At 42.4% G+C, this 14,368-nt stretch overlaps 1 protein-coding gene across 3 annotated transcripts in view; it reads right to left on the bottom strand.

Moving 5' to 3' along the window:
• MOCS1 (molybdenum cofactor synthesis 1) overlaps nucleotides 1–3,772 on the bottom strand; it is a 30,947-nt gene extending 27,175 nt beyond the window's left edge. For 2 of the 3 annotated variants that reach the window (XM_056357127.1, XM_056357128.1), the window contains exon 1: nucleotides 3,609–3,772. In XM_056357127.1, the coding sequence (XP_056213102.1) occupies nucleotides 3,609–3,731 (123 nt within the window). In that variant the 5' untranslated portion in view covers nucleotides 3,732–3,772. The remainder of the gene's footprint in view (nucleotides 1–3,608) is intronic. The other variant, XM_056357129.1, reaches the window with a different exon arrangement.
• Between the last annotated feature and the right edge of the window lie 10,596 nt (nucleotides 3,773–14,368).

The following is a 14,368-nucleotide window of genomic DNA, read 5'->3' as shown; positions in this document are numbered from 1 at the left end:
CTAACAACTCAGTAAAATTGGGGGCCATCACCAGAGGTATTAACAACCACCAGGAACACAACAAACTGACAGATACTGGAAAGGCTCAGTTGAACACAAGGGGGAAGAGAACAGAGCTCTTACTTATTTATCAAACTGAAGATCGAGTACTATACTTGCTCCACCCTTCCACCTTCACCTTATACCCCAGTGATATTTGTGCACTATGAAATTAATGTTTGAAAACACTTCTGCACAGGCCTCAGGGACCACCACAACCTGTGTATTTATGACACTGTTAGTGCTGCTCCTGCACCCACTGGCTCTTGCAGCTTCTGCAGTCCTGTTGGGTTTGTGCAATGGCACTGCCGCCTCACTGTAGTACCTAACGCTGCTGTGCCAGCATCATGGGCAAAACTCAGCAAATCTCTTCTGTTTCATGCCTCGTCTTTAATAACTTAGTCTGTAGAGAAGTAGTGACAGTGTCCTTGTTCAACCTGGAAATTAGACAACCACAGAGGCTGAAATGGGTCTAAATAGGCCAAGTGCCAAAATGAGGTCTGAGCTAAGAAGTCCAAGACAAATGTTTTTCTGAGGGCTCAGCAGCTGCTGCCCAGCAGTTGACCTCAAACAACATGCTACAGTTCTGGTTACTGGCACAGAAAGCACTGCTCGGGGACCTTGACCAGCTACTCATAAAATGGAGCTCCAGGACACAGTTTCAGACATGACTGGCCAAGAAGGGACCATATCAGGTCTTTCTAGACAAGCTGGCCTCTCCCCATTATCCCACTGGTGACGACTTCATTGAGGCCATAGAAAATTTCAGGTGGTTATGTTTAAATTATGGGATCTACATGAACAGATGGAGGAAGCTAAAATGAAAGTTGTATCAGGATACAGAAGATCTTTACTGGAAATGATACATCTAGAGTAGGATATAAAAAGAATAATGCTCATTTCCTTAATGCTATTGCTCTTAAGCCTCACTGTCTTAAGAGTCTGTTCATCTTCCCCCTTCATTTCAAAAAGCTGAGGTTTTAGCATTAACTTCCAGCTTACAATCAAATAAAATATAAAAAGTACAAATTACTTTTCCTATTCTACTGAAAAATACTCAGTTTTGTAGTAGAAATATATAATTCTATAAGATTTTTTACTATTATTCAAGAGCATAATTTGAACATGTATCATCATGTGTTCAAGATGACAGGATGGCATCAGACTTCCCTTTGGTAACTGTGAATTAGTCAAGAAATACTTGCACACAGTCGATCCACCATAGAAACGTTGCTTTCAGAGTGCCTATTGCTACCTGCCCTTATCTAGTCCTTGAAAAAGGGACTCCACCCTGCACACATCTCTGAGACTGACAACTCTATCTAGAATACTAAGATACAAACAGGCTCAAATATATGGACTAATAATACACAGTCCAATAATGCACAGATCAAGCTCTATTTTTTTTTTTTTGTGAACAATTTAGGATCAGTTTCCCAGGTATGCCTGATTTCACCTTCAAAACTGACATAATCTGACTGGGAAAATAGAAGGCTGTGAAAATTTATCTGGTCAATATCATTTCACTTCTATAAATACATCAATTTTCACCACATATTTCATATAGAGAACATTATAAGGACTTAATGGACATTCAAAATGTGAATAAAAGCTACTATGTGTTTCTAGGGGACGGAGTCATTTACCAAGCATTCATAGGAGATGTTATTACAGACAGCAAATGCAGGATACAGAACAGATAGCATGCACACATTCTCCCACTGTCTCAAAAAACAGCATGTAAGAACAGGCTAAAAAGGCACTAAGTTGAACCTAAGTTCACCACACAATGCCAACACAGCAGCCATACTGACCCCATGGATTGTAACCTAACCTAAAGAATTACAATGGATGGTCATGGATGCAGCCTTTTTCAGTTGTCTCCTGAAGCTCCTGAGTTACAGAGTTCTTCCTTCCACAGCTGGAAGGACCATTTTAAAGGGGATGGAATACAGAGTCTAGTGCTATCTTCTCCCATTTGCACCCCCTGCACCCAACTGAAATCTCATGAAACTAAACAGAACCCACCAACATTTTCAGATCCAACCCAGAACAGCAGTATTCATCATTGTTTTGAATTTTTTAACATCCCATCATCTGAAAGCATGGTTCACTGTCCCCTATGTCTGTAATGCTAATTGCTCCTCTCCAGAGATGACATCTGGGAGAGACACAGAAGAGAAAGGAGCAATGGGTATATTATCTCTGTACAGTTGCTACATTTGCACCACCTTTGCTTTTGCATTAGCTTGCTTCTCAGGCCCTGCAGACTATCAGCCAGTGCCCCAGCATACTTGTCAGGGTTACTATGTCACACACACAGATCATTCACCACATTCTTCCAACCACTGTAGCTTTCATCCCCTAAGGGAATAGGGCTTTCAGAAACGGATGTTGTAACCAAGCTCTCTCAAAAGTATTCCTGAATATATGTTAGAACTAATCGACTTATAGATAGTCATTAGAAGTAATTCTGATCAGCATTTATAAAAAAGTAGATGGGTAGAAAAAAACAAAAGAAACTCAATAACCTTTCTAGATTCCCAAGTCAGGTAAGCATTGAATAAAGCAACACACAACTCCATGTGACTTTCTGAAATAAGTGCTAGTGAACACGTACAATTCTGGTGACACAAAGACTGTCACTAGTAGCTTTAGCCTATTTTCTTCTTGTTAAAGCCAGCCGTGCAATTGCAAGTAAATCAATAAATCATGTCCCAGCTGGGATTAGTCTGCATGTCGTGCCCTATTTCTGCTAGGCAGTTACAGACCCTTTGCCTTCCTGTGCAGCTTTTTCTCCTGCATTTGGAAAGAGACTGAATCCACCTGGGTGACTGGAAGTTAAACCGGGAGGAGCGAGATCTGGACAGCACCTGCGCTGGCTCCCCGCCGGCGCCAGAACAAGCAGCCCCGCGCAAAGCTGGCGTGACCCCCCGGACCGTGGGCACCGAAAGCTGCCAAACCACTCCATTTTCACCTGGGCAGATCAAACGGCATTGTGTAATCCCTTCTTTGACTGGGAAAGAACACGGAACTGGGTCAGCCCAAGAGACTGAACACCCTACTTGCTTTCAAAGTAAGGGTGACATTTTAACAGAGTAAGGACACAGAACGGTGTACCAGTAGGCATTTTGTTGGTTCTTCTGCCTTCCCCCATATAACCAGGTCACGGTCACCGCAGAAACTACCCATCGCTCCGGGACAGATGGCAAGGTGCCCGTTAGAGAGCCGGGGGCGGTTTCGGTGCCGCCCGCCCGGCAGCTGCCAGCCCCGCGCCGCCGCCGCTGATGGCAGGGGAACCCTCAGAGGCTGGCTGCCCCCGGGGGCCCCGCCAGGCCAAGCCCGGGCCACCACAAGCGCCCCTCCGCAAACTACGTTCTCCTAATTCGAAGTGCAAGGCACCGGCCCGGGACGCCAAACCTCGCACACAACCTCCGGCGGCCGCACGCCTCCCATTCGCCCGCCCGCTCCGGCGGCGGCGGTCCCGGCCCGTTACCGGCCCCAGACGCTCCGCTCGCCCCGCGCCGGCCTCCCGCGCAGCCCCCACCTGAGCCCCGCGCCCCCCTCACCTGAGCGGCGGCGGAGGGAGCCCTCACGGGCGCCCCGGAGCTGCAGGCGCGGCGCGAGGCCGCCCCGAGCGCCCCCCGCAGGAGCGCGAGGCCGCCGCGCCGCCCCCAGGCCGCCCCCGCCATGCGGCTCGCCGGCCCGCAGCACGCGGGGGGCTCCGCGCCGCCGCCGGGCTCGCTCCGTCACGCGGCGGAGGGCGGGGGCAGGCAGCCAATCAGAGCGGACGCAGGTGCGGCGCTGCACGCCGGGAGCCGTAGTCCGCTCCCCTGAGGCGGGCGGGCGGGCTGAGGGAGCGGCGGGCAGTGGCGGGCCCCAGATCCTTCGGCACCGGTGTGCCCTCCAGGGGCAGGGGAGCCGGGCAGCTCCTGTGAGCCCCGCGTCGCTCAGCAGCAAGGGCAAAACCTGCACTGGCAGCCTTTGTTGCCTGCCTTGCCCTGTCTTCGCCTCATCCCTCCAAAAGCCAGGTGCAGGGCCCGTGGCCTGCAGGCTGGCCCTGTCTGCTGGCTGCCTTCCCGGGCCGTGCAGGTGTTGAAGGACTCACACACGGGGTACGTGTCCCTGCAGGGACAGAAGGCCAGGAAACACGGTTACCCTCAACTAGGGAACATTTCTGGTGGAAATGGCGACTTCCACCACAGTCCTGCCCAAGTCTCAAGTACAATCTGTAAAACATTGTCAGAAAACAGGCACAGGAGCTAAATGGGGCACAATGGGTCTTATGAGGCATAAGAAAACAGTATGTTCATTTTCCAGACTGATATACTCTTCCCATATGCTCTCAGTGTTTCACAGACAAGGGGCCTTACAGTGAAGTAAGTGTCTGGTGGCCCACTGTGCACCCCTGGGCAATGGGTCTGCAGAGCATGGTCGCCCATTGCCAAGCTAAACTTAAGGCAGTTGTTCTGAACCTGTTTCACACATAAAAGGAGGGCTCGGGCACCCAAAATTTTCCTGTATCTCTTTCCCTGAATCACATCAGCTACTCTTGCAAAAGACACGTGTCTTCCTAAATTATTTTTACAGCTCTAGCCTTAGAACTGTGCAGCTGCTGTAGCTGTTAAGAGTAAAACTCACACCTTTATACACTATGTTGCTTCTGTGATAGCTCTTCTAGATAAGTAATTTTGTTTTCCGTTACCAAATTGCTGTGTCAGGGGTATTTGGGTTTGTAACTAATGGTTGTAAAAACATTAACAACTCTGTGCACAGTGTTAATCCTTTAGCGTTTGACCTGTGCAGTACTTGTTGATATATGAGTAACTGGGCCTTATAATTGCTTGTGTCAGCTGTTATTTCAAGACATAGTTACACGTGCTGGTACAGATTTGAACGTTTAGTCAGGTTATATTTAAACCTTTACTGTGTAGCAAGACACCTTCTTCTGTCCAATTCGGTCTTAAGCATTTAGACTTTAGACTTTATTCACTCTTTAGGCTGGATAGAAACTAACAGGAAAACTTAATGAACATTTCTTTGTGTTTGGGGTTTTTTTGTTTGTTTGTTTAGGGTTTTTTCCCTCGCAAAGCTGAAGCCATTTGAAAAGAAAACCAGACTTCAATGACCTGTGATGTGGCCAAATATCTATTCTGAAACTATGCTCGTCAGTATGATTTCAAGGTAACATATATACAGATCAAAACAATAGAGAAAATAACAAAGCAAAATACTGACTTTAATTACAGTTATCAAAGGATACAGAAGCGAGCTTGATGTTTGCATTTGCAGTAGCTTTATGAAGCATCACTTCTCCCTGTAGGACTGGAATAACTATAATTAGAGGATTTCCTAAATTTAATTGAACAGCAGGTGATAATGAAGGCTGAAATACAGAAAGCATTTTAGCTTCATACTAAATGTAGTAATTGCTTGATTCAGTGAACCTTTCAGTTGCAAAAAGGTTTAATTAGATGTAAAGTGAATAAAGATCAAAATTTGGTAGAATCTCAAAATAATAAAAAAAAAATCTCATTTGCGTAATTAGCATTAAAAGAAATCCACAGGTTCTCTTAATATCTTTCTCCAGTGAACGTTCTTTCTTATAATGAAGGGTCTGGTGCTATGGCTCTATAGTTACTTTATTTTACTTAAAGGCTATGTTAAGCTTAACTTACATCTGTAATCCAATTGAATATATAGCAGGGCTAAGCATATCAGGAAAGGTAAGAAATGCAATGTCTTTGCATAATTGAAGCCTTGTACTTTTCCAGTTTTATCAGATTGTACAAATATAGGCATATCACATTAAAACAGCATAAAATCAGCTTTTACACCTCCAAAGACAACCTCTTACTCAGAAGTAACTACTGCTGTCTCACAGAAACAGTTGCCCAGAATTAAATAAAACAAAAATAAATGTAATGGAATAAGAGCATCTGCATAAGAGATGATTTTGGTTTAACTTTACCGGGATAGAGTCATGTCATAGGTCATGAAGAGTAAGGGGGTTTTTGCACGTATGAGACAGTAGCTCTCTGAAGGACTAGTACTCATGAAGAATTAAAGGTTTGAGGTTTGTATATTTAGGCCAAGATGCTGCACAACACCATGCCCTTGCATTGTAACCAAATTCCTATGTGATACTCTAACCATGGCAAAATAATACCTATGTAACTACAGACCACTGTCACTCTAGTGAAGCTAAGAGTTACTCAAGGCAATTTTAGGATCCACAGAAAGTCTTGCCACTGGTCTTTCATTTGTTTGACATTATGCAGACATTCACTTGTGTTTGGCAGAGATTAATTCTGTCCAAATTCCAAGGAAAGAAATTTCCTGACCTTCCTGCTGTCACCTTCCTTTCTGACTTTCAGGCAGCCTAGATTAGCTATGTCTTATTTAACTATTTATTTGTTTCAAAAATTTGCTGAATTCATGCTTAGCACCTTACAGGTCTCATTCAGTACTCTTGCGCGTTCAGGGATTGACTAGCTTTCCTCAAAAGACTCTGCACTGTGCCATTCATAAAAATCTGTGTGCCTGCCAAGGAGCATTACATCCACACAGACAATTGAAGGGCAGAGTCCAGGCCATGTACCAGTGTCCTCTGTGAGCCTATCCCAGAGCAACACGAAAATGCAAAGTGCTGGACTACTTCCCATGCTATTCATGCTTCAGAAAAGCACTGAACTAGATTTTAAAGCTATGTTCATAATGAAATAATAATAATAATGATAAAGTCTCAGGAGAGAACAGCATGTGAGCTGGATGGATCTGCCACACTGAACCATGATTGCCTCATTGTCCAGACTAGGCATCTGTTAGGAGTTTCTCAACATCTTGCTGAAACTTTGAGCAACGTGCCTGGGAAAAAACAGGGCAAAGTGGAAGACCTGATCCTGTCCTCACTTGTGGCTGGAATACAGCCAGGGCTTGCGTTGGGACTGCAGTTAGGAAAGACTGCTGGAGCGCTTAGCCTAGTGCAAGCCAAGAGAAAGCCTCCATGACCAACTTCCTGCAAACTGAGCACAAAATGACTGTTAGATTTTGCAAGATGTGCTGATGGATTTGTCTATTTCTTGTATTGTCCCTCTCTGCGTTTGTTACTAGTGAGCAACATAGGCACTCCTTTAAAGAAACTACCACAAGGCTAGAGCTTCACTGTTAAACTTCAGGGCATATGTGAGGTACAAATGACTAGCTCAGGACATTTCACAGTTGCTCATGAGTGTCATAGCATTTTTCAGTTCAAAGCACACCACTGCATAATTATTCTTATCTACACTTGAGAAATCCATGTGAGCTGATACAGCAGAGGCTTCTGCTATAGTTTGTTTCCCTCATTACAAAGAGTCATGAGAGCCCTTCTGGTGTTTCTTCCTGGGAGCTGGCACAAAACAACACACAGTTCTCTAGGACATAATGCTCCCCTGGAATTAAAAAGCATGTTTCAAAAACCATACAGAATTACAAATAAGGATTTTGTAAATACCCATGCCAAGTCTCCCACAAAAACAACAGCCTCTTACAGATGCAGAAGAAATTAGAACAAGACCAGCATTCTAATCAAATTGGTCTGAATATTATTGGTATGGAACCAGCCAGGCTGTTAGAAAATAGGTGTCAATGCTGTCTTTTCCTGTCTCTCCTTACCTTCTCTGTGCTGGAGAAACCCTCTTCTCCCTCATGTTATTACCCTCTTCCCTTTCTGTATTTTTTTTTTAATGTCATCCAGTTTTTCTGCTCACAGTAATGAGAAAAGAAAAAATGATTCAAGTTACCAAACTCACAATGATGAAATTTTTGGCATTCTCTGAGCAGTATCTGGAGTAACAGGCTGTAGAAGAATACCAAGGAATCCAACTGATCCTACATATTAAAGCTAAGTCTATGTTACTTTTGCACAGCCACACTACAGAAAGGGAATTAAGAAATGCATAAAAAGCAGAGATCGATATAAATGAAAAAGGAGAAAAAAAGGAGGAGGAAAAGAAGGGAAGGATGGGGAAGGAGGAAGGGAGGAGAAAGACTTTCTGTGAGTTTGACATAACTTAGGCATAACCATACCCTTCTGTCTTGGCTTCCTTATGAAATATCATCATCAAGCTTTCAGCATTACACAACTGAGGAACAGCAGGACGTTGTGCCCTCCTGGTTTTTATCTAGAAGGTCTGTGCAGGACAGCTGCTGAGCTTTTGTTTGTCTAGCACAGGATTGCACAGGTCTACCTTTTACACAATGTTGCTGGTAAACAGGCTGTTTATGGGGTGACTGCAACAATGTTGCTGGTTTAACTGGGTGCTTATCGTGTTTAAACCCTGAGAACTGTGAGAAGAATGAATATACTGGCACAGAACAACCCCATCTAATACAGTTGACACGGACATAACCAAAGGAAAGTTTAAATAAAGTCATGCATTGTTTCAACTTAACTCTCTGCAGGCTTATTCTGCCCCAGGCAGCTCCAGTTGTGCGTTTGGGATTAATCTGTTAGCATGTGTACATTTTTTCATATTGAACAAAGTTCAAGGACATGGTAAAAGGAGGTACCTGAAAGTTAGAAAACACCAGGAGACTCCTTTTTCCTTTCCTACAGATAACCTGGACTCCCAATGCCCTCCTCTCTCCTCCCATGAGTAACTCCCATTGAATTCCTCCTTTCTGTATTCAAGAAACCCTGCTTAACATTACAGAGTGAAATTAGCTGTATGGGTGGTATGTGATGGCACCTTACATATCAGCACCACTAATACTCCAGGCATAAGGCACTGGGTCAGTGGGATGATTCTCAGACCTGACTATTCAGCTGTATTCTGAACAAAATGAATCATGATCTCCCTTTTTCCTCAAAGGGCAGATCTAGTCCTTGGCTTCATGTACTCTAAGAGAAGGAATTATGCCTTCCCTGCTCTAAAAGAAAAGTAGTGGTCTTCAAATGGGGAGAAGAGAAATAAACTCTAAATGGCCTTATACTGGCTTTGTCTTTAAGCATTGCCAAAAGTGTCTCTTTTCCAATACAGGTGCTGTCTTGAGGTCAGTCCCTGTATTTGGAATAGCAATTAATTTAGTTGAACAGCTGGACATATGATCTTATGAAATAGATGAATATTTCCCATTTAATTTGCTTTGAAGCAAGAAATTTCATCAACAACAACAAAAACCCTCCTTATCCCAAGAAAACAATAAGCAAGATCAAAGACCTTCAAAACTTTTGGTTGTTGTTTTGTGTTGGAACAGTTTGATGTGACCTGGAAATCAAGTTCTGTCAAGGCTCTAAAGTGTACCCATGTTGTCCCTTTCAAAACTAGTGGTAGTGCTTATAGCTGGCTTCTTCGTCTACCTATAATAGGATTTATTTTCTGCTTATTTCTTGGTTTATTTTGCTGAAACAAGCCACTCCCAGTCTGTTAAGCATCCCATCAAGGCGAGTGAAACTGTAACAAACAGAAGTCTGAGAAAGTTAATTTATATCCAAAGAACTATTAAATTAGAAAACCACAAGGCAGAAAATGGCACAAAAGAAAACAAAATAATAGTTAAAAAAATCAGGGCATCTTTATGGGTGTTGGCATTTTTGTTTTGTAAATGCTTATATCACAGGCTATATTTTTTTCAGCTACTGTTAGGTCACTTCCAGATTTAGCATCCCACAGATGTTTCTCTCACTGTCATATCAGATCCCCTAGGCACTTCTGTTCTGTTCGGTTCTTGCAAATCACAATGAAGAATCGCAATTAAGCAAACTGAATCTCACTGAATCTTTCCCTTTTTCATGTCTTTGGCTACCATCTTGTAAAAGAGAGGCAGAAAGGAGCTGTTTGCAGATTCACTGTGTTTTCTCATCTCTTTTTCCCAATGTTTCCCATATTGCCAGTTTCTAGTCTGTGTTTCCAAAAGAGATGAAAATGTGACAGTGCCTTGGAAGAGCTATGAGTTTTGGGACAGAGGATCATTAATTTGTTGTGCAATGTTTAGTCACTTAGGTGATGGAAAAGTGGGCCTGAGATGCTATCTTCAGAGAAGGGCATGCTGCTCTCCTGGTTCCTGCCACTCACCTTCACATAAATGATTACAAATAACCTGTAAGGTAACAGTAAATCAAGGCCTTGAGTGGCAGCTGTCTAAACAATGGCACTCAATCTAACCTCAGAGAACCTATCAGGCTGGAGGTTTCAAAGGTTATGACAACTATGCTCGCTACATTTGAGAAGTCATAGGCTTTATCTTCTGTAGTAGCTGCTCTTCTAAAGCTTTTCTCTCACTAGAGTGGTGATTGCTCAGACTTTGTGACTGGCTAACCACTGGGCCTCTTAAATATTCTGTTATGGAAAAATGAAAATGGGTTATTTTCTTTCATGGGAAAAAGGCATGTAGGATGAATTATTGGCCTTGTATTTTCCTTGTGGATGGTAATATATTCATTAGGATCCCAGCCTTGGAAATCTGGTCTCCTGACAGTTATTTCAACTTCAGATGCTGCAGGTGTAACAAAAAGTAATTATAAGATAAAACACAAAATGGAACAGGCTGATTTAATGATGACCTGAATGTTGCTGGAAAGTCTTTCCATCTTACCCAGTGGAATGTCTTCACTTTTTTCTTTCTTTCTTTTTTTTTTTTTTTTTTTTTTAAGCTTGGCAATTAGAGTCAAGAGGTTTTGTACTGCTGCTGTTTAAGTTTTTTTTCTTCCTCTGACAGAAGAAAATAAGTTTATCGTGATGAAATTTTCCTGTTCTAAAAGGCATGCAACAACATTTGGCAGTACTGGCCTGTCATTCTGCATCTTGCTGTTTTGCAAGTTCTTCATCCCCACCACAGCATTCACGTGATACCCATGAGAAAGGCTGAGCATGTTGGTTAAACACAGGATGGCAGAAAATGGAGAGAAAAAGAAGGATGAAACAAGGACATTGCAGAGAATTGGGACAGAGATATCTGATTTTAGTACTTACCTTAAACTTCAGATATAGCTGAAAATGACACCTACAATTAAGAAGCCTAGAGCCAAACACTCTTAAAACATATGTGACCTTACGTTTCCAGAATGATTTTACACCTTTTCAATTAAACTGTGTAATTGTTCCATTAAACTTCCAATGTGCTTTAACAAGAGATTGTTTTCTTCACAAAACCACAGCTGTCTCTGCAGTGGAACACGTAACCTCTGAAAAACTGAGTATTTAAGACAGGAAGGGAACAGGTGATAGAAAGATCATCAGTCCCAAGGTAGAGAGGGAAGTAGATTAAATTGCTGCTGTGTAATTTGTAATTTCAGATGTCCAGTGTTGGGAATCAACACCTCTCCCCATTGGATAGTGCTATTCCCCTTTGTTTTTGTATCCATTGCCCACCTTCCCTTAATTATAGAGTATTCCCCTCCACAGCCAATCCCTATGTTAAAGTTGCAAAATCAAGTACTTAGGGACAAAACAAACAGCCTTAGTTTTGGCACCCATCTCAGCACACTCCTAATTTATTCCCTTATATATGTGTCTTTCTCAATGCTCTTCTAACCGGATTTTTCCCTTGTGTGCAACTCTGCCTCTGGCAAAAAGGATTGTTTATAACCTCATTACCTGTACTTTCAGAAGGCTGCACTTGCAACATTAATTCCAGTCTGGAAATGATTTGACTCTCCCTGTACCTTTCTTAGGCTAGAATATGTACACCAGTCACAATGGCAGTTAACTCACTGTAGCAACAAAGACCGATAACTAAACAAAATAACTTCCTTCCTTGTTCCCTTCTTCCCCTTCAGTTTTCTAAGGAACATTGATTTAATCTGTCTGATCAAATCCTCATATTTCACCACAGTAACCTGATTTATTTTACCTTCATCCACTTGTATGACCTTAATTATGCACTTTTTCTTTGGTCTTTGGCAAAGTTATGGACAATGGGAAACTTACATCGTTTAGTTTCCTTCTCCAGTACTGAATTTTGAACAAGAGGTGACTTTAGGACAAATATAAAAGCACCTCTATGCCTCATTTCTTGGCAGCTCAGAGAAACTCCTTTTTCAGTTTACTCATCTTAAGAAGGATAACTGGCTTAAAAACAGCTTGTGGTCTCAGCAAGGTTTCCAAGGAGTAACTACGCTTTTCAAGCTGGACAACTACCTATACTGCACAACACAGCAGGGCCAGGACCCTGCTAAAGCTAATGGAAGGATACAATCACATGGTACCTCACCTGGATCAGCAGAGGTACCAGCTCAGATCAAGAGAAACACATAGTGCTACAGCACCTGCATCTTGACAAAGATAATCTGCACGCATGCAGCAGAACACTGGCTGAATTGTTCTGCTTCTGGGGCTACCACCTGACTGCTAGCCTGGGAATCTTTGCACTGTGCTTGCTGCTGACGTGATTTTGGAAGCAGTGACAAGATAGCTGTAATATAGACCAAACAGCCCTCTTTAAGGACGTGAAATAAGAATACTTGTTTAATTTTACTGCCTGCGCTTGCTTCTGCCTTCTCTCATCATTGTAAACTGGTAGATGGGATTCTCCAGTCCCTGGCCCACAGTGCAGCTACACCATCTGCCCACTTGTTAACTCTGCCTATGTTTCATTTATTTAGCTCCTAAGGGTAATGAAGAAGTAGTGCTGAAGAGAAACTGCTGCAGCACTGTCACAGGGTGAAGGTGTATCCTAATGCTTCACGCTCCAACAGCTAGGTGTGCATGAGTCCAGGGTAGGGAACAGAATGCACACGTCTGAACTCTGTTTCCTGCATGAGGAAAATTAACTAATCACCTTGCAGTCTAGACCTGCCATGACACATCAGCCTGTGGGTCCTTAGACTGTGGATCTGTACTTGTCATCAAGTAGTTACTTGGACATATTCTGGGAAAACAGAGAGAGACTGACCTCCTTGGTTGGTGCTAGCAGCATGCAGAGCTCCCGCATGAGCAAAACGACACAAGCAAGAGCACAACAAATCCTACTAAAGTCCTTCACAGGGAAAGTCATATTAAAGTCTTTGTGCTAAAGCACTCTATGCCTATAGGCACCTGGGGCACCAGGACCTTTACATCTATACTAGAGGAGACTGTATCCATGCTGAAGAACTAAGTTCTGACTTGGCAAGATGTGTGATGGGCGAAGGGCAAGGGAGATGGGGAAAAGGTATACATGGGGAAAAAAAAAAAAAAAAAAAAAGAATAACGCTCCAAACTTGCAGGACCTGTTGATAGTCCCTGTATTTCCACCTAACTGGAGTGGCACCACTTTCTGTAAGTTGCTAATAACGGGTCATGACAAAAAAATGAACAGTAGTTAATATATACTGTCAAAACATTTGATTGGCATAGAAAATTATAATCTAGAACACAGCCATAATAAAACATTCCCTTTGAGGCAATTAATATGCAAGGAAAATCAAAGTAAAATAGGCTTAATTTGGTTTTATCAGGACAAAACATAGCTGTAGGATTGAACGAAACATTCTGATCTCTGTCATGTTCTAATCTGTCATCTTTGGTCTGTAAACTTGATTGCCTTGAGAGAATATTTGGTTTGTTCATTTCCATATTGACACTTTATAGGTTTTGAGTGCAGATTTTTCCTGCTATATATTTCCTCTTTTTTTTTTTTTTGCCTACATGAAAAAATATGCAAAATATAATAAAATAGCATTAACCAGCTTCTCAGAAATTTCCCATAAAAATTTAGACTTCAAAAAAATTTTCAGTGAAACATGCTCCCCTTGGAAAAAGGTAATTCAGTAGCCAGTTCTGTTCATCTGCAATTTCAGACAAACTAAACCATTGAATGACTCACACTGTTAATTCAATTGATGTTTGAGGGGGAACAGAGAGTCTTTCTTTAAATAGAAAATATAATCCAAACAGTTGTTTCATCATTAACTTCTGCCTTGTACAATAATTTGCAATCTTCTTGTACGAGTAAATGACTGCATGAGTGAACAAGGCTACAGAGTACTGAGCCCTTTGATCCAATTTTGCTCCAGCTCAAATGAAGAAAAAAGTTTTTCCTTAGATTAATAGGAAGGATATGGCCATAGCACTCCTAATTTATTTATGATTAGGATATTAACGCAGTCTTGAGGAAGTTTACGAAGACTTTATTGAATTCACATGCAGACTGAGAGTCTGAAGAATGAGAACGCACAGACATTAATTCTAAGAACAGATATATTGCAACAGAGGTAAAACCAAATCAAAAGCCACCAGCATTTCAAACTCTCTCAGCTTACCTTCCCAAGTGACTCCAACTTACTGTGATTACTAGAGTCTTACAATCATATTTCACTGCCTGCTAGCAACTCTTATCCCCTTTTGAGATTGCTATGACCTCCAAC

The sequence above is a fragment of the Falco biarmicus genome, chromosome 12, assembly GCF_023638135.1.
Source record: "Falco biarmicus isolate bFalBia1 chromosome 12, bFalBia1.pri, whole genome shotgun sequence".
Classification (NCBI taxonomy): Eukaryota; Metazoa; Chordata; class Aves; order Falconiformes; family Falconidae; genus Falco; species Falco biarmicus.
The sequence above is the reverse complement of the archived record's forward strand: the minus strand, read 5'-3'. Positions and strand labels throughout refer to the sequence as shown.